The sequence below is a fragment of the Balaenoptera physalus genome (assembly GCF_965194825.1).
Source record: "Balaenoptera physalus genome assembly, chromosome: 7".
NCBI classification, from domain to species: Eukaryota; Metazoa; Chordata; class Mammalia; order Artiodactyla; family Balaenopteridae; genus Balaenoptera; species Balaenoptera physalus.
In genome coordinates, this window is record NC_138886.1 from 65,078,754 (window position 1) to 65,100,043 (window position 21,290).

At 37.0% G+C, this 21,290-nt stretch overlaps 1 protein-coding gene across 20 annotated transcripts in view; it reads left to right on the plus strand.

The window, feature by feature from the left end:
• Positions 1 to 21,290, plus strand: part of CCDC171 (coiled-coil domain containing 171) — a 378,190-nt gene that overhangs the window by 24,779 nt on the left and 332,121 nt on the right. For all 20 annotated transcript variants that reach the window (XR_014265395.1, XM_082467922.1, XM_082467938.1 and 17 more), the window contains one exon: positions 7,230 to 7,365. Coding sequence is in view for 18 of the 20 variants with exons in the window: in XM_082467938.1 (XP_082324064.1) it covers positions 7,230 to 7,365 (136 nt within the window). In the remaining 2 variants the exon portion in view is untranslated. Of the gene's footprint in view, positions 1 to 7,229; positions 7,366 to 21,290 lie in introns of those variants that run through there.

Below are 21,290 nucleotides of genomic sequence, written 5' to 3' on the forward strand. Positions count from 1 at the left end.
GTTTACATTCTAAGAATTGCTGTTGCTCAATCTTTTTTGTACCATTGATATATGCCTTTGGGTGAGGTGCCTACCTTTGGTTTATTCATATCTCATGTGAATAATATAAAAACTCTGAGTCCATAATACGAAGCGGAGCCATTTTGGAGAGTGCAACTCAAAGTGTGGTTTACGAAGAAATAAGTACAGAAATTGAAAGCAAGTGTTTAGAAACTTTTATAATCATATAACAGAGTAATTTTCTGTTTGTTGACTCTAATAATAAAACACTTAGAGTTGAATTTTATCTGTTTTTACATTTTCTTTTTCAGTTATCCCTTTTAAATATATTTTACAGAAGCAATGGGAGTTGGGTGGGGATAGTCCTTGCTCACATTTAGTTTGAAAAGAACTGATCTTGAGCACCTTTTCAGCAAGGATGTGTGGGTGGGGTAAGTACCATGACTAACATGTACTTTGCTTTATAAATAGGATTTGCTATGTAAACGTTTCCCACCTGTCTTTAGGAGCTACCTTAAATCCTTTCTGGAGCAAGGCAGAGAATAAATGAGTAAAATATTAATATTTTTCTTTACTAAAATTTTATCTTAAAAAGAATTTTTTCTTTTATCAGATGTTTAAAGGGTTAAGAGTGAGGTCTCATCAGCTGGTTCTCCACCACTATGGTGAGGAAGATGGTTCAAAAACTGCTAAAGAGAGTGTTTTAAGGTTCCTTCTTACTCTGATATCCTATCTTATATATGTGCAGATGTATATATATATATATTTTTTTTAAATTTATTTTATTTATTTATCGCTGTGTTGGGTCTTCGTTTCTGTGCGAGGGCTTTCTCTAGTTGTGGCAAGCGGGGGCCACTCTTCATTGCGGAGCGTGGGCCTCTCACTATCGCGGCCTCTCTTGTTGCGGAGCACAGGCTCCAGACGTGCAGGCTCAGTAATTGTGGCTCACGGGCCCAGTTGCTCCGCGGCATGTGGGATCTTCCCAGACCAGGGCTCGAACCCGTGTCTCCTGCATTGGCAGGCAGATTCTCAACCACTGCGCCACCAGGGAAGCCTGATATGTATATTTTAATGCAGATAATGCATGTGTTTTTAGAATAATTTAAAAAATACAAATGAATAAAACAATGAAACTGCTTATAATCCTACCACTTAGAGTTAACTACCGACAGTAGTTTGGTATTTACTTGCCCAGACCTTTTCTTTTGAACATATAAATATATATTTAAAAAATTAGAATAATATTTTACATTATTTAGTATCTTGCTTTATCAATTTTGGGGGAACATCTTGCCAAATTAATATACATCTGTCATAATTTTTAATGGTTAAATTACTCTTCAGAATTCTAGAATCTGGACCAATGAAGTTATTTAAACTCTGCTATTTACCACGAATGTACGCTCTGTTTCTATAGATTTGCCTTTTTTGAACAATTCATATAAATGGGGTCATACAATATGTGGACATTTGTATCTGGCTTCTTTTCAGTGGGCATGTTCTTCAGATTTATTATGTTGTAACATGTGTCAGTACTTTGTTTCTTCTTATTGCTGAATATTATTCCATTTTATGGATATATACATTTTAGTTAACCATTCACCAGTTGATGGACATTTGGGTTGTTTCCACATTTTGCCTATTATGAATAACGCTGCTATAAACACTTGTGTGCAAGTCTTTGTGTAGACATATTTTATATCTCTTGGGTAGATTCTTAGGAGCACCATTACTTCATCATATAGTAAATTTATGTTAAAATTTTTAAGAAACTGCCAAATTGTATTCTAAAGTGACTGAACCATTTTACATTTCCACCAGCAGTGTATAACGGTTTTATACATTTCCACATCCTCCCCAACACTTGTTGTTTTCTGACTTTTTGATTATAGCCATTCCAGTGAGAGTAAAGTAATATATCATTGTGATTTTATTTTGTGTTTTCCTAGTGAGCAATGATGTTGAACATCTTTGCATGTGCTTTTCTTGGCCGTTTGTGTATCTTCATTGGTGAAAAGCCTATTCAGATCTTTGGCCTGATTTTAAATTGAGTTATTCATCTTTTTGTTATCGAGCTTCAAGAGTTCTTTATATATTCTAGGGGCTTCCCTGGTGGCACAGTGGTTAAGAATCCTCCTGCCAATGCAGGGAACACGGGTTCGAGCCCTGGTCCGGGAAGATCCCACATGCCACGAAGCAACTAAGCCCGTGTGCCACAACTACTGAAGCCCACGCGCCTAGAGCCCGTGCTCCGCAACAAGATAAGCCACCGCAATGAGAAGCCCGCGCACTGCAACGAAGAGCAGCGCCCGCTCGCCACAACTAGAGAAAAGCCCGTGTGCAATGAAGACCCAACACAGCCAAAAATAAAAAAAAAATAAAATAAATTTATTAAAAAAAAAAGTTTTTTATGTATTCTGGATACAAATCCTTTATCAGATATATAATTTGCAAATATCTTTTCCCATTTGTTGGCTTGACTTCATTTTCTTAATAATGTCTTTTGAAGTATAAAAGTTATTAATTTTTAGGAAGTTCAATTCTTTTTCTTTATGGATTGTGCTTTTGGTTTCATATCGAAGAAATTTTGCCCAACTTAAGGTCATGAAGATTTTTCTCCTAAGTTTTTTTCTAGAATTTTTATAATTTTAGTTCTTACATTTAGGTCCAGGCTCCATTTTAAGTTACTTTGTAGTATATGGTGTGAGGAAAGGGTCTAAATTTATCTTTTTGCCTGTGGAGATCAGTTGTTTTAGCACCGTTTGTTGATAAGATTATCTTTTCCCCATTGAATTGTCTTGACACCTTTGTTGAAAATTAATTGACTGTATATATATGACTTTATTTCTGTGGTCTCAATTCTGGTACACTGATTTACATGTTTATTCTTAATTCAAATTCTCTACTGTTTTGATTACTGTAGCTTTATGGTAAGTTTTGAATTTAGAAGGTGCAAGTCCTCCCATTAGTTTTTCTTAAAGATTATTTTGGCTTTTCTGAGTCCTTTGCTTTTTCATATAATTTTTAGGGTCAGCTTGTCAATTACTGCAAAAAAAAGCCTGCTGGGATTTTGGTAGGGAATATGTTGAATCTGTAGATCAATTTGGGGAAAGTGGCCATCTTAAAATCCTAGTCTTCAAATACATGAATGTGAATGTGGAATGTCTTTTCATTTACTTAGGTCTTCAATTTAGTTCAACAGTAATTTATGCTTTTCAGTGTAGAAGTCTTGCACATTTTTTGTTAAATTTAATCCTAAATCTACTTTATTTACTTGATGCTATTATAAGTGGAATTATTTTTTAAATTTCAGTTTTGGATTATTTATTGCTAGTGTTTAGAAATGTGATTGGTTTTTGCATATTGATCTTATATTCTGTGACCCTGCTGAAATTGTTTTTTAGTTCTAGTCTTTTTGCTTCATAATGGATTTCTTTGGATAATCTTACAGGATCATGTTCTTTGCAATTAAAGACAGTTTTACTTCTTCCCTTCCAGTATATGTGCCTTTTATTTCTTTTCCTTTTTTTTTTTTTTTCCTGATTGCACTGTCTAGAACCTCCAATACAGTCTTGAATAGAAGTATTACTAGCAGACATCTTTGTTTTGTTCCCAGTCTTAGGGGAAGCTTTCAGTGTTTCACCATTAAGTTTGATGCTACTTTTTGGCAGTTTTTCATAGAGGCCCTTCTATCAGATTGATGAAATTTCCTTGTATTCCTAGTTTGTTAAGAGTTATTTTTTATTTTTTATTTTTTTAAATCATGAATGGGTGTTGGATTTTGTCAAATACTTTTTCTGTATCTATTGAGATGATCATATAGTTTTCATCCTTTGTTTTAGTAAAATGGTATATTACATCACTTGAGTTTCAGACATTATACCAATTTTCTATTTTGGGGATAAATCCCAATTAATCATGTTGTAATTTAATTCTTTCAAGATGTTGCTGGATTTGGTTTGCTAATGTTTTGTTGAGGATTTTTTGTATCTCTATTCATGAAAGATATTGGTCTGTACTCTTCCTTTCTTGAGATGTCTGCCATATTTTGGTATTAGGTAATGCTGGACTCATAATGATTTGGAGAAATGTTTCCTCCTCCTCTAATGTGAGGACTGGTATTATTTCTTCCTTAAAGTTTGGTAGAATCTGGACTTGGACTTTCTCTATGATTAGATTTTTTAAATTATTAATTCAATGTTGTTATCTGTTATAGGTCTATTCAGATTTTCTCTTTCTTTTTGAGTTAGTTTTAGTAACTACTGTCTTTTTAGGAATTTTTCCATTTGATTTAAATTGTCTAATTTGTTAGCATAAAGTTGTTCATGGTATTCATTATAATCCTTCTAGGTTAGTAGTGCCATTCCCTCTTTTATTCTTTGCTTATACTTTGAGTTTCTTCTCTTTTTTCTTTGTCTAGCTAACCAAAGGTTTATCAAGTTTATTCATCTATTTAAAGAATCAAATTTTGGTTTCATTGATTCTCTGTTGTTTTATTTTAGTCTTATTTTAAAAAAATTACGTATGCATGTTATTTAAAGACTAATTGTTCTAAAAGGCTTACTTACTGCTGTTAGGAAAAATAACAGTACTTATTACCTTGAGACAAATAACTTTCTTTATCCCTAGAAAGAATCATTTTCAATTCTCTGAGATGGTTTTTTAAAATCCGTATCTCTTCAAAAATTTTTTTTATATTGCTATTTGATTTTTCATGTTTAGCCATTATCTACTGACTTTCCACTATAGAAGTTCTTAATTTAGTTTTCATTCATACTTGCCTCCCTTTTCTATTCTCTCTTCATTTAGTGATATATAATCTTGGTTAGATTAATCAATGTTTGCATTATCATATAATTATCAAAATTTCCCAGTTGAGCCATGTAGTAGTATTTAGTGACAATTTTTTCTCTCGTATACATTTTGTTTTTCTTGGATTTAATTAATAGTTGTCTTATTTGTTGTTTACTTGGCTTAATTTCCATGAACTTACGAATTCAACTTCATACTCCCACCAAGTTTTATAAATCTCTCAATATGTTCACATAGTTGATGTATTCTGTTATTTTCTCTTTTCATCTTAAAGAAATTGCTCCTGGAGGCATTGGCCAGTACAGTTGGAACAGATTGCCCTTTAAGTGATTTGCTGCACAAATTTCACTGGGTGCTTCCTTTCATCACTATCTTAGACATCCCTTTGCTGTTTTCTTATCTAGAATACCCTCCTTCTGGGATCCCATTTCTTTCTCAGCGTGGGTCCTTATTTTGGTGAAACAAGTCTTCCAATAGCCCCTTATAAATGTTTTGATGTCTTGTAGATCTGAAATAGCCTTTCTCATACTCTTGTCTTTGAATGGTACTTGTTGAGCATAAAATTCTAAGTTGGAAATTATTTTCTCTTGGAATTTTTTTAGGCATCTGGGAGATTTTTAAATTTACATTTATTTATTTAGTTTTTCATTTCTTAGTTTGTGTTTTTGATTTCCAAGAGCTCTTTTATGTTCTATGAATATTTCATTTTTAATTACATCCAGTTTTTGTTTTATGGATTTTTTTATCCTCTCCTATTTTTCTGAGGATTTTAATATTAGGGGTTTTTTCTTTCTCTTTTTTTAAAGTTATCTTTTCCCTGCATCATCTTTGACTTCTTCCCTGCCCCTTGTAGTCTCTGTCTTTCTTATCAGATGCTGCTTAACTTCTGGTGATCCTTGGCTCTCTGTTCATATTTAAAAGTAGAGGCCTAAAAAGATGATTGGAAGCTCAGTGTATGAGGCATTCTCTGTAGGGTGATCTGGTTAAGCTGTTTTTCTGGAGAACCCCTAACATCGGCATCTTTAGGTCTTTTTCACCTTGCTGGTTAGATTCTCCAGGGAGGATCCTTCTAGTCTCTGCTTTGGCTGACATTGTTCTGTTAGACAATAAGTATTAGAAGACCAGGGAGGGGCTTCCCTGGTGGTGCAGTGGTTGAGAATCTGCCTGCCAATGCAGGGGACACGGGTTCGAGCCCTGGTCTGGGAAGATCCCACATGCCGCGGAGCAACTGGGCCCGTGAGCCACAATTACTGAGCCTGCGCGTCTGGAGCCTGTGCTCCGCAACAAGAGAGGCCGCGATAGTGAGAGGCCCGCGCACCGCGATGAAGAGTGGGCCCCGCTTGCCGCAACTAGAGAAAGCCCTTGCACAGAAACGAAGACCCAACACAGCCATAAATAAATAAATAAATATATAAATTAAAAACAAAAAACCAAAAAAAAACTAGCTGTTTAAAAAAAAAAAAGAAGACCAGGGATATAATTTATTATATAACTTTTTACTCGAGTCTCTTGCTTTTGGTATGGAACACTTACCCGATTTGTATCTGATGTCTCCAATCCAGAGACGTTCTGTTTTATCCTCTCCAGGGGATAAACCCCTAGCGTTCTGCCAGAGTGGGGAAGAAATCAATACCCAGTTGTGTGGTGTATAGGGTAGAGGATCTGAGGATCTTATTATTTCTTTGGCAGACTTTCAACCAATTCTCCTGTTTTCTGCTCTGCTTTTACCCCCATTTTGAAAGGTGTTGCCAGTGAACTAAGCTTTTTGGGACTCTGGTGTAAATCAGGTTGCTTTTCCTACTGCTGGCTTTGAATGCAGCTCTCTTATATAAATCACTTACCAGTTATCCACCTGCGTTCCAACTTCCAGTATTTATTGCTGTTGTCTTATCTCTGGTACTAATTCTACTTGTGAGTTTATATCTCTAAATTCTCTTTGCTGTTAAATTAGTTAAAATTTTAATTTTACTTTTGGGGAGAGAGTAGAACTTTATTCTGCCATTTAAAAGCATGAGTCTGTATTCTCTTATACTTTCTCTTTTTGTAATATGTGTTATATTTGCAATAAGTAAAATATGTTATTTAAAAAGGTTAAAAGGAAAGAACTCAGTCTTCTCCAAAACTTGCCAGCTTGTGATAGGATCAGATAACCTTTATTGCCTATCTTGGACAATATGGTGGTTTCCCAGTGGACAGTGGTTTGTTTCTAGTCATATACTGCTTTGCATTTCTATCTAGCTTTTGAAATCAATATCTTTTACTGGCATGTAAGTTTCTTTAGGGTAAGGACTGTAACATGTTCCCTGTTTTTTTTTTTCCCCCCCTGTTTTTTTTTGAAAAATAAGTTATCAGAAATATGGGAAATGCTGGAAATTTACTTAATAATAATTATATTTTATTTTGATCTCATTTTATAGGTTGAAGAATGCCTCATCTGATATAAAACAAATGGTTAAAAATGAAACAGACTTGGATATTACTGCTGATCTCAGAAAGAAACTCCATCGGGCTAAGAAAGAAAAATTAGAAATAACAACCAAGCACAATGCAGAGGTAGAATTTATTTTCTTCTCAAATAATGTTAAAAGTAGAGTTTGATTATTTTAGATTCATTTCATATTAGAAACTACTTGTTTTAACATTTATCACTGTAACATTCTTGTGCTTAAAAAGGACATTAATAAAACAGATGGTTTTTTTAAATACAGTGGAATTGTATAGGAGTGTTAAAGTAGAAATTTAATGAAGTGTTGTACTTATTGGTATGTTGCCTTAATTTTATTTTAATTAATGAATTATATTTGCTCAAAAGTGTTAATTGATGAATGCGTTTGGTGACTAAGGGATTTGTAAATTAGGCATTTTGGAAATCTTAATGTAGTTTCCTTATGGTCTCAGTCATAGAACAGTCTCTTAAGCAATTAGATTTGAGTATGGAATTTTTGATCAGTGTAATTCATGAATTATCTTAGTTTCTTTTTCAATTGTATCATTATATCTTTTATTTTATTAGTATGTGTGTGTATATATATAAATATATGTATTTCATATGTATTTGCGTATATTCCAAGGACAGAAGTTATTTTTTACTGTAGGATAATTCATGAATTATATGTTTATGTCTCTTCTGTCTGTTGTCTTCTCTGTTTTCTTCTTTTTCTTTATTTAAATCTTACTCATTCTTAAAGCTCAGCTTAGGCAGCCAGATGTAGTGGAAAGAATATCGAGTTACAGAGACCTGGATTCGTTCTTGGCCCTTCCGTTTACAAGATATGTGACCTTGGGCGAGTTATTTATCATGTACATCTTTGGTTTCTCATTGTGAAATGCTGGTCCCAAAGGGTTGTTGAGATAATTAAATGAAATAGAATTTGAGAAGTTTCTGTGCACTGTAATAGTAGTTGTAATTTATTGACAGTTAAGCATAAACAGTGTATTTTCCTTCCCTTTTTGCTAAATTCTGATGCTGTTCTGTCAGGAAACCTTTTAAAGCCTTGCTAGGTGAAAATGATTACTCCTTTCTTTCCTCTCCCATAACATGTCGCTGTTACAGATATTTTAGAGCTAAAACATTTATTTCACGCTTACCTGCGCTTCATTAATCCTTAAGCTTCATGAGAGCTGAAAGTAGTGACCATGCTTTGTCCCTGTACCTGTCGAGTTGCTTATTGGCACGTAGTAGGCCCTCAGTAGCCGTGTGTTGAATAAACGTTCGGAAAAATGATTTTTTTCAGGTTCTCTAAGGAACAGTGGTTTATGATTAAAATAACAAGCAATCAATCTATGACTGTTTTATTTGTATTTTTAATGGCAATTGAGGTAATTTTAAAGTGATAATTGAAGTAGTAATTGCTTTTATTTATGTTGTACTATTACATACTGAATATAAAGTAGTATTTGTTAAATGGGTGCTAATTGTTCATAATCTCCAAAACTTATTTTTAAAAACCAAATGTACATTTTACTTGAGAATATTAGTGTCGTGATAATCATTCATCCATTAAATATATTCTTTCACGTATATTTATAGTTATCACATTTCTCTTACTAGAACATACATTTATTATCTTTTATTTGATCAAAATATTTTGAATTATGTGTTCACATTAAAGAGATTGGAAATTATCTCACGGAAGAAAGAGAATTTTCTCAAAATAGGTAGTTATAGTTGGTTCAACTCCAGGTTTGTATTACTGTTCAGTTTTACTGTTTCAATTATTTGTTTAGCTGATTTTACTCATATCATGTAGTAATTTTTTTAACCATGTAATTTCTAAATATGTCCATTATAAAGCAAGGCAGAGAGGAATGAAACTATCTAAAAACTAAGGCCAGATATTTGCCTTATCAGGTACTCCTAATGCTAACACACTGGGTGATTGGCACAAAATTTCTTTAAAATCTAAGTGTCCCATCAATAGATGAGTGGATAAAGAAAATGTTTCAAATATATATATACACATATATATGTATATATATATTATTTTTTAAAAAAATTTATTTCTTTATTTTTGGCCGCGTTAGGTCTTTGTTGCTGCGTGCGGGCTTTCTCTAGTTGCGGCGAGCAGGGGCTACTCTTCGTTGCAGTGCGTGGGCTTCTCATTGCATTGGCTTCTCTTGTTGCGGAGCACGGGCTCTAGGCATGCGGGCTTCAGTAGTTGTGGCACGCAGGCTCAGTGGTTGTGGCTCGTGGGCTCTAGAGTGCAGGCTCAGTAGTTGTGGCACATGGGCTTAGTTGCTCTGCAGCAGGTGGGATCTTCCTGGACCAGGGCTCGAACCTGTGTCCCCCGCATTGGCAAGCAGATTCTTAACCACTGCACCACCAGGGAAGTCCGTGTGTGTGTGTGTGTGTGTGTGTGTGTGTGTGTGTGTGTGTGTGTATAAAATGGAATATTATTCATCTATAAAAAAGAGTGACATCTTGCCATTTGTGACAATATAGATGGATCTTGGGGCCATTATGGTAAGTGAAATAAGTCAGACAGAGAAAGACAAATACTTGAGGGACCTTCAAGATGGCAGAGGATTAAGATGTGGAGATCACCTTCCTTCCCACAGATACATCAAAAATACATCTACATGTGGAACAACTCCTACAGAACACCTACTGAACACTGGCAGGAGACCTCAGACTTCCCAAAAGGCAAGAAACTGCCCACGTACCTGGGCAGGGCAAAAGAAAAAAGGAATAACAGAGACAGAAGAATAGAGACAGGACCTTCCCCTCTGGGAGGGAGCTGTGAAGGAGGAAAAGTTGCCACACACTAGGAAGCCCCTTCACTGGTGGAGACGGGGGGGGGGGGGTGGGCGGTGGGGGAAGCATTGGAGCCATGGAGGAGAGCACAGCAACAGGGGTGCAGAGGGTAAAGCAGAGAGATTCCCGCACAGAGGATTGGTTACGACCAGCACTCACCAGCCTGAGAGGCTTGCCTGCTCACCCGTCGGGACGGGTGTGGGCTGGGAGATGAGGCTCCGGCTTCAGAGGTCAGATCCCAGGGAGAGGACTGGGGTTGGCTGCGTGAACACAGCCTGAAGGGGGCTAGTGCACAACAGCTATCTGGGAGGGAGTCTGGGAAAAAGTCTGGACCTGCCTAAGAGGCAAGAGACTATTGTTTCAGGGGGCACGAGGAGAGGGGATCCAGAGCACCACCTAAACAAGCTCCAGAGACGGGCGCGAGCTGCGGCTATCAGCGCGGACACCAGAGATGGGCATGGAATGCTAAGGCTGCTGCTGCAGCCACCAAGAAGCCTGTGTGCAAGCACAGGTCACTATCCACACCTCCCCTCCTGGGAGCCTAGGCAGCCCGCCACTGCCAGGGTCCCGTGATGCAGGGATAACTTCCCTGGGAGAACACACATCGTGCCTCAGGCTGTTAAAACGTCATGCTGGCCTCTGCCGCCGCAGGCTCACCCCGCATTCTGTACCTCTCCTTCTCCCTGGCCTGAGTGAGCCAGAGCTCCCGAATCAAATGCTTCTTTAACCCTGTCCTGTCTGGGCGGGGAACAGACGCCCTCAGGCAACCTACATTCAGAGGAGGGGCCAAATCCAAAGCTGAACCCCATGAGCTGTACGAACAAAGAAGAGAAAGGGAAATCTCTCCCAGCAGCCTCAGGAGCAGCGGATTAAATCTCCACAATCAACTTGATGTGCCCTGCATCTGTGGAATACCTGAATAGACAATGAATCATCCCAAAATTGGAGCGGTGGACTTTGGGAGCAACTGTAGACTTGGGGTTTGCTTTTTGCATCTAATTTGTTTCTGGTTTTATGTTTATTTTAGTTTAGTATTTAGAGCTTATTATCACTGGTAAATTTGTTTATTGATTTGGTTGCTCTCTTCCTTTTTTTAAAAATATATATATATATTTTCTTTTTCTCTTTTTGTGAGTGTACATGTGTATCCTTCTCTGTGTGATTTTTTCTGTATGGCTTTACTTTTACCATTTGTCCTAGGGTTCTGTCTTTCCATTTTTTTTTTTTTTGGATAGTTTTTAGCGCTTGTTATCATTGGTGGCTTTGTTTTTTGGTTTGGTTGTTCTGTTCTTTTTATTTTTATTACTTTTTTATTTTTAATAATTTATTTTTTATTTTAATTTATTTTATTATTTTCTTTCTTTCTGTCTTTCTTTTTCCTCCCTTTTCTTCTGAGCTGAGTGCCTGACAGGGTCTTGGTGCTCTGGCCGGGTGTCAGGCCTGAACCTCTGAGGTGGGAGAGCCTAGTTCAGGACATTTGTCCACCAGAAACCTCCCAGCCCCACGTAAAATCAAATGGCAAGAGCTCTCACAGAGATCTCCATCTCAATGCTAAGACCCAGCTCCATGCAACCAGCAAGCTACAGTGCTGGACAGCCTATGCCAAACAGCTAGCAACACAGGAACACAACCCCACCCATTAGCAGAGAGGCTGCCTAAAATCATAATCAGTTCACAGACACCCCAAAACACACCACCAGACATGGTCCTTCCCACCGGAAAGAAAAGATCCATCCCCACCCACCGGAACACAGGCACCAGTCCCCTCAAGCAGGAAGCCTACACAACCCACTGAACCAACCTTATCCACGGGGGGCAGACACCAAAAACAACGTGAACTATGAACCTGCAGCCTGCGAAAGGAGACCCCAAGCACAGTAAGTTAAGCAAAATGAGAAGACAGAGAAATACTCAGCAGATGAAGGAGCAAAGTAAAAACCCACCAGACCAAACAAATGAAGAGGAAATAAGCAGTCTACCTGAAAAAGAATTCAGAGTAATGATAGTAAAGATGATCCCAAATCTTGGAAATAGAATGGAGAAAACACAAGAAATGTTTAACAAGGACCTAGAAGAACTAAAGGGCAAACAAACAATGATGAACAACACAATCAATGAAATTAAAAGTTCTCTAGAAGGAATCAATAGCAGAATAACTGAGGCAGAAGAACGGATAAATGACCTGGAAGATAAAATGGTGGAAATAACTACCACAGAGCAGAATAAAGAAAAAAGAATGAAAAGAATTGAGGACGGTCTCAGAGACCTCTGGGACAACATTAAATGCACCAACATTTGAATTATAGGGGTCCCAGAAGAAGAAGAGAAAAAGAAAGGGACTGAGAAAATATTTGAGGAGATTATAGTTGAAAACTTCCCTAACATGGGAAAGGAAGTAGTCAATCAAGTCCAGGAAGCAGAGAGAGTCCCATACAGGATAAATCTAAGGAGAAACATGCCAAGACCCATATTAATCAAACTATCAAAAATAAAATATGAAGGAAAAATATTAAAAGCAGCAAGGGAAAAGCAACAAATAACATACAAGGGAAACCTCATAAGGTTAATAGCTGATCTTTTAGCAGAGACTCTGCAAGTCAGAAGGGAGTGGCAGGACATATTTAAAGTGATGAAAGGGGAAAACCCACAACCAAGAGTACTCTACCCAACAAGGATCTCATTCAGATTTGATGGAGAAATTAAAACCTTTACCTACAAGCAAAAGCTAAGAGAATTCAGCACCACCAAACCAGCCGTACAACAAATGCTAAAGGAACTTCTCTAGGCAGGAAACACAAGAGAAGGAAGAGACCTACAAAAACAAACCCAAAACAATTAAGAAAATGGAAATAGGAACATACATATTGATAATTGCCTTAAATGTAAATGGATTAAATGCACCAACCAAAAGACATAGACTGGCTGAATGGGTACAAAAACAAGACCCGTACATATGCTGTCTACAAGAGACCCACTTCAGACCTAGGGACACATACAGACTGAAAGTGAGGCGATAGGAAAAGATATTCCATGCAAATGGAAATCAAAAGAAAGCTTGAGTAGCAGTTCTCATATCAGACAAAATAGACTTTAAAATAAAGACTATTATAAGAGACAATGAAGGACACTACATAGTGATCAAGGGAGCAATCCAAGAAGAAGGTATAACAATTGTAAATATTTATGCACCCAACATAGGAGCGTCTCAATACATAAGGCAAATGCTAACAGTCATAAAAGGGGAAATCGAGAGTAACACAGTCATAGTAGGGGACTTTAACACCCCACTTTCACCAATGGACAGATCATCCAAAATGAAAATAAATAAGGAAACACAAGCTTTAAATGACACATTACACAAGATGGACTTAATTGATATTTATAGGACATTCCATCCAAAAACAACAGAATACACTTTCTTCTCAAGTGCTCATGGAACATTCTCCAGGATAGATCATATCTTGGGTCAGAAATCAAGCCTTGGTAAATTTAAGAAAATTGAAATCGTATCAAGTATCTTTTCTGACCACAACGCTATGAGACTACATATCAATTACAGGAAAAAAAAAACTGTGAGACATACAAACACATGGAGGCTAAACAATACGCTACTAAATAACCAAGAGATCACTGAAGAAATCAAACACGAAATCAAAAAATACCTAGGAACAAATGACAATGAAAACACCACGACCCAAAACCTACGGGATGCAGCAAAAGCAGGTCTAAGAGGGAAGTTTATAGCAATACGATCCTACCTCAAGAAACAAGAAAAACCTCAAATAAACAACCTAACCTTACACCTAAAGCAATTAGAGAAAGAAGAACAAAAAAAACCCCCAAAGTTAGCGGAAGGAAGGAAATCATAAAAATCAGATCTGAAATAACTGAAAAAGAAATGAAGGAAATGATAGCAAAGATCAATTAAACTAAAACCTGGTTCTTTGAGAAGATAAGCATAATTGATTAAACCATTAGCCAGACTCATCAAGAAAAAAAGGGAGAAGGCTCAAATCAATAGAATTAGAAATGAAAAAGAAGTAACAACTGACACTGCAGAAATACAAAGGATCATGAGAGATTACTACAAGCAACTATATGCCAATAAAATGGACAACCTGGAAGAAATGGACAAATTCTTGGAAAAGCACAATGTTCCGAGACTGAACCAGGAAGAAATAGAAAATATAAACAGACCAATCACAAGCTCTGAAATTGAAACTGTGATTAAAAATTATCCAACAAACAGGAGTCCAGGACCAGATGGCTTCACAGGTGAATTCTTTCAAACATTGAGAGAAGTGCTAACACCTATTCTTCTCAAACTCTTCCAAAATATAGCAGAGGGAGGAACACTCCCAAACTCATTCTGCAAGGCCACCATCACCCTGATACCAAAACCAGACAAAGATGTCACAAAAAAAGAAAACTACACACCAGTATCACTGATGAACATAGATGCAAAAATCCTCAACAGACAGAATTCAGCAGCACATTAAAGGGATCATACACCATGATCAAGTGGGGTTTATCCCAGGAATGTAAGGATTCTTCAATATATGCAAAGCAATCAATGTGATACATCATATTAACAAACTGAGGATAAAAACCATATGATCATCTCAATAGACACAGAAAAAGCTTTCTACAAAATTCAACACCCATTTATGATAAAAACCCTCCAGAAAGTAAGCATAGAGGGAACTTACCTCAACATAATACAGGCCATATATGACAAACCCATAGCTAGCATCGTTCTCAGTGGTGAAAAACTGAAACCATTTCCACTAAGATCAGGAACGAGACAAGGTTGCCCACTCTCACCACTATTATTCAATATAGTTTTGGAAGTTTAGCCACAGCAGTCAGAGAAGAAAAAGAAATAAAAGGAATCCAAATTGGAAAAGAAGAAGTAAAGCTGTCACTATTTGCAGATGACATGATACTATACATAGAAAATCCTAAAGATGCTACCAGAAAACTACTAGAGCTAATCAATGAATTTGGTAAAGTAGCAGGATACAAAATTAATACACAGAAATCTCTTTCATTCCTATACACTAATGATGAAAAATCTGAAAGAGAAATTAAGGAAACACTCCCATTTACCATTGCAACAAAAAGAATAGAATACGTAGGAATAAACCTACCTAAGGAGACAAAAGACCTGTATGCAGAAAACTGTAAGACACTGATGAAAGAAATTAAACATGATACAAACAGATAGAGAGATATACCATGTTCTTGGATTGGAAGAATCAACATTGTGAAAATGACTATACTACCCAAAGCAATCTTTAGTTCCAGTGCAATCCCTATCAAACTACCAATGGCATTTTTCACAGAACTAGAACAAAAAATTTCACAGTTTGTATGGAAACACAAAAGACCCCGAATAGCCAAAGCAATCTTGAGAAATAAAAACAGAGCTGGAGGAATCAGGCTCCCTGACTTCAGACTATATTACAAAGCTGCAGTAATCAAGACAGTATGGTACTGGCAGAAAAACAGAAATATAGACCAATGAAACAGGATAGAAAGCCCAGAGATAAACCCATGCACATATGGTTACCTTATCTTTGATAAATGAGACAAGAATATACAATGGAGAATAGACAGCCTCTTTGATAAGTGGTGCTGGGAAAACTGGACAGCTACATGTAAAAGAATGAAATTAGAACACTCCCTAACACCATACACAAAAATAAACTCAAAATGGATTAAAGACCTAAATGTAAGGCCAGACACTATAAAACTCTTAGAGGAAAACATAGGCAGAACACTCTATGACATAAATCACAGCAAGATCCTTTTTGACCCAGCTCCTAGAGAAATGGAAATAAAAACAAAAAGAAACAAATGGGACCTAACGAAACTTAAAAGCTTTTGCACAGCAAAGGAAACTAAACAAGATGAAAAGAACAGTCCTCAGAATGGGAGAAAATATTTGCAAATGAAGCAACTGACAAAGGATTATTCTCCAAAATATACAAGCAGCTCATGCAGCTCAATATTAATAAAACAAAGAACCCAATCCAAAAATGGGCAGAAGACCCAAATAGACATTTCTCCAAAGAAGATGTACAGATTGCCAACAAACACATGAAAGGATGCTCAACATCACTAATCATTTGAGAAATGCAAATCGAAAGTACAGTGAAAAAAAAAGTGCAATGAGATATCACCTCACACTGGTCAGAAGAGCCATCATCAAAAAATCTACAAAGGGTATATGCTGGAGAGGGTGTGGAGAAAGGGGAACCCTCTTGCACTGTTGGTGGGAATGTAAACTGATACAGCCACTATGGAGAACAGTATGGAGGTTCCTTAAAAAACTAAAAACAGAACTACCATACGACCCAGCAATCCCACTACTGGGCATATACCCTGAGAAAACCATAATTCAAAAAGAGTCATGTATCCCAGTGTTCATTGCAGCACTATTTACAATAGCCAGGACATGGAAGCAACCTAAGTGTCCATCAACAGATGAAAGGATAAAGCAGATGTGGTACATATATACAATGGAATATTACTGAGCCATAAAAAGAAACAACATTGAGTTATTTGCAATGAGGTGGATGGGCATAGAGACTGTCATACAGAGTGAAGTAAGTCAGAAAGAGAAAAACAAATACCGTATGCTAACACATATATATGGAATCTAAAAAAAAAACAAAAAGTGGTTGTGAAGAGCCTAGGGACAGGACAGGAATAAAGGCGCAGATGTAGAGAATGGACTTGAGGACATGGGGAGGGGGAAGGTTAAGCTGGGATGAAGTGAGAGAGTTGCATGGACATATATACACTACCAAATGTAAAATAGATAGCTAGTTGGAAGCAGCCGCATGGCACAGGGAGATTAGCTCCGTGATTTGTGACCACCTAGAGGGGTGGGTTAGGGAGGGTGGGAGGGAGACGCAAGAGGGAGGAGAAATGGGGATAAATTTATATGTAGCTGATTTACTTTGTTATACAGCAGAAACTAACACAACATTGTAAAGCAATTATACTCCAATAAAGATGTTAAAAAAAAAGACAAATACTGTATGGTATCATTTATAGGTGGAATTTAAAAATTAAAGGAAACCCCAAGCTCTCAGATTCAGAGAATAAATTGGTGGTTGTCAGAGGCAGGGGGTGGGTGGAGGTAGGTGAAATGGGTGAAGGGGGTCAAAAGGTACAAACTTTAAGTCCTGGGGATGTAATATACAGCATGACAACTATAGTTAATAATGTACTGTATTGCATTTTTGAAAGTTGCTAAGATAGTAGATCTTAAAAGTTCTCATCACAAGAAAAAAATTATAACTAGGTATGGTGACGAATGTTAACTAGAATCATGTGGTGATCATTTTGCAATATATATAAATATTAAATCATTATATTGTACACATGAAACTAATATGTCAGTTATACCAAATAAAAAATAATAAAAATCTTTAAAATGACTTCTCTAGGAATTTCATTATTGTGGATTCTTGGACAACTTATGTAATTTTTCTGAGCCCCAGTTTTCTTTCCTAGGTATGGAAATAATTGGTTACTGTTGAGAAGATTTATTAGTGGGAAGAGGGTATGGGGGAGAGCAGTTTCTTATAGACTCACAGCTTCCGAATGAAACTAAGTTGTACTAATGTGGGTGATTGAGATGGGAAAATGCCACAAGGTTTTCACTGTTGCAGTGGTTATTAAAATTATTTGAGCACAATAATACAGATGTGCAAAGCAGGACAAGAGATCATGAAGCTATTCAGATATCTCATTGGCCCCGATAGTGATGATAGAGCAAGAAAATCTTCTAGAGCAATGAGGGTGGGAGAGAATAAAAGCAATGTAACTTTCTCTAGCTAAAAGTTACTGGATACCTAGGACGAAGCAGTAGGCTTTCTAGGGTTCAAGACCTAAAGATGTTTGATCCTGCCAGATTTCTTAGGAGTAGGGTTCTTAAGCAAGTGTCCTTACAAACTGAGAAATCAAGGAATCCATGTAGTTGGATGGGGAGAAATTATATTTTTATTTTTATTAACCTCTAACTCATGTTAAGTATTTCCTTCCGTTATGAAGGGCTTGGCCCAGCCAGTCGTCCTTTTAACAGCAAGCTATAGTAGGATTAGCAGTACTTTTGAATTTATCACCAATAGAAATTGCAGACACATACCATACTTCAGTTACTGCAAATATATTGAAATATTGTTTATACTTGTCATTACTTTGAAATGGTTATTAGACTTGTGAGTAGAACTTGTTATTTAATGTGTTATTAAAGAAGTAACATAGATTACAGCATCACAAATTGGTTGTTATATCATATATTTATTTTTATACTTTGATTCTTTTTGTTATCTTGTGTATTTTATTTTATGCATGTAATTACATTATTTTGAAAAGGCTTTGCCAGATTGCCAAAGAGGGTCATGGAGTAAAAATGGTGAAAGATCTTTTAGAGGCTGAGACATGCTGTAGGAGGGCATCAGGGAAGACATGGAGGATGACACAGAGAGGAGGTTCTAAGACAACTGGTTGAGCATAAGGCCTAAAAGAATGAAGACTTGTTTTGAAAAGGAGGGAGATACCATTTTGTTGCTTTTGCATGTTGTAGTGCATATGTTGAACCTTAAATGAGAAAACAACCTCATGGTTGTATTTCACAGCTAGAGGATATGTTTTTCACAGCTCTGTGGGTAGCTCTGGAAATCAAATAAGGCCCAGTCAGGCTAAAAGAGGGACATTAATAGATTGAATTGGTTGTACAGGTGATGAAAGACATAGGAATTCAAACAGGGAATGATGAGGCCACCTAGAGATTAGTTACATCAGGAAGCCACCATCACCTCTAGGCCAGAGGACCAATGGGAGGAGTTGATGTTACCAGAGTCCAGAAGTTGGAGCTGTCTGGTGGGAGGGAGAACCATGGTAGGGGCTGTTCAGTCAGGTTGGGATGTTGGAATGAAGGATAGGCAGCTGGAACCTGGAAAGAGATGCAGCTACTGCCAGAGACACTGCCGGAAGTAGAGCCATTTAACAATGGAGCATGGGGATTACAGTTCCTATGATATAATAGAGTAGAGCAAAAGAAGGGAGTTGAGAAATGGATCAAATGGACAAATGATTGACAGTCCACACTTTATGCTCTTCAGCATTCATTATCACTCTTCTGCTCATGTGTAACTCCCATGCAATAATATCTTGTTCCTGCGTAATCTTGCAAGGCAACGCAAATATCCTCTATACAGATATGCTGTCACCCACTCCACAATGGGAGACACAAAGGCTTATTAGTCCATTGTTTCTATCTCACGGATGATATATATCCTCACCATCAGAATCTTACAATTTTGTGTCTCATGAATTAAATTGAGACCAATAGTACCAACATTCTTCATATAATGCCAGAGATGAGGAGCAAAGAAAAAAATCACTAATACATACATATAACAGATACGCAGAGCTGCTGCAGTTCTTATTCTTAGAACTGGTCCTAGGGTTATAAGCTGATATTTTTCACTTCATTTCTGTCACAACTGATTCCTTGTTCCCCTTACCCTCTGCCAGCATTTTCCTTGGTGGAGTGACCGCATTTCATTCTTGAAAAGTTTGATTCCTTAATGGTGCCACCTCTATTGGATCTCTGTAGATATGGATATACTGACAATCATACCGTTGAATCCGCAGGTTTCCATGGTCTCCTCTGCCTCACTATCCCCTTGGTAATCAGGATCAGTCACCCCAGCCAGTCTTGGTAATCAGGACTCTGGTAACATCATCTTTCTTTGCCTTTTGTTTCACTGGTACAAGGAGCCCAAAACTAGCCTAGAGGTAGTCTCAGCTTCTGATATAATGGATTTAAAAAAAATTTCTTTTACTGCGGTAAAAATATATAACGTTTACAATTTTAACCATTTTAAGTGTACAATTCAGTTATATTTATATTCACAGCACTGTGCAACCATCGCCAGTATCTATTTTCAAAAATTTTTATCATCCCAAACAGAAACTGTACCTGTTAAGCAAAAACTCCCCCATCCTCCTTCCCTCTTCCCCCACCCCACCCCTGCTCACCTCTAATCTACTTTATATTTCTATGCCTTTGCATATTCTAGATAGATACCTTATATAAGTGGCACCGTAGAATATTTGTCCTTTTGTGTTTGTTTTGTTTCATTTGGCATAATGTTTCCAAAGTTAATCCATGTTGCAGTATGTATCAAAGTGGATCATTTTTGTGTCACCTGGTGGAAGTATTCACCCTTTGTAAATTAAGATCTCTTCTAAAATATCAAAGCCCAAAGTTGCATGTTTAGGTGGGTTGGGAGGAACCCGGTGAGTGGGTTGGTAGATGGTAAGGTTATTAGAGGCTATGTTAATAGAGAGAGGCCACTCCCACTTCCATCCTTTATTTCCTGGATCTGTGTGTGCGAGATACAGTAAATGCTAGTCTCCAGTTCAGAGCTTGTACCTTGCGCATTGGGAAAGGCTCGGGGGAAGTTCACAGTATATACTTGTGGCGGTGCCTCAAGGAGTCAGGGAGTCTGGGAACTGATGGGAGGGTATGACTTCATATGTTAGAGACTTAAGTAAGGATTCTGCTTACCAGACTTGGAGTTTTTCTGTTGGTTTGGTTTTGTTAGTTTTTGTTGTTGTTGTTTAGATCAAATAATGCTTTAGAATCGCTTCTCCAATATGGTGGCCATTAGCCACATGTGTCTTTTGAGCACTTGAAATGTGACTAGTCTGAATTAAGATGTGCTACAAATACACGCTGGATTTCAAAAACTTGGTACAAAAAGGTGTAAAATATCTAAAAAAAGTAAAATAGCTCACTAATAATTTTTCATGTTGATTTTATGTTGAAATAATGATAATCTTGGACATATTGGGTTAAATAAAATATTAAAATTAGTTTCACATATTTATTTTTACTTTTCAAAATATTGCTACTAGAAAATTTAAAATTACACAAAATTTAAAATTTCTTGCATTATATATCTACTGCATAGCACTGCTTTAGAAGGTTGCCCATCTCTTTAATTCCTGGGTACACGAGGCTCAATTAGATACCACCACACATACCTGGAGGTCAACTGCTATGATTACTGTTGTGCTCCCCCGGTCCATTATAGCAACTGTGCTCACCCTGTCTCTACTGGTTAATTGCTACCACCTGGCCTTTGCTGCTCTGGAATTTCACCATTTTGATTGAGATCGGCGAGTCCATCTCAAT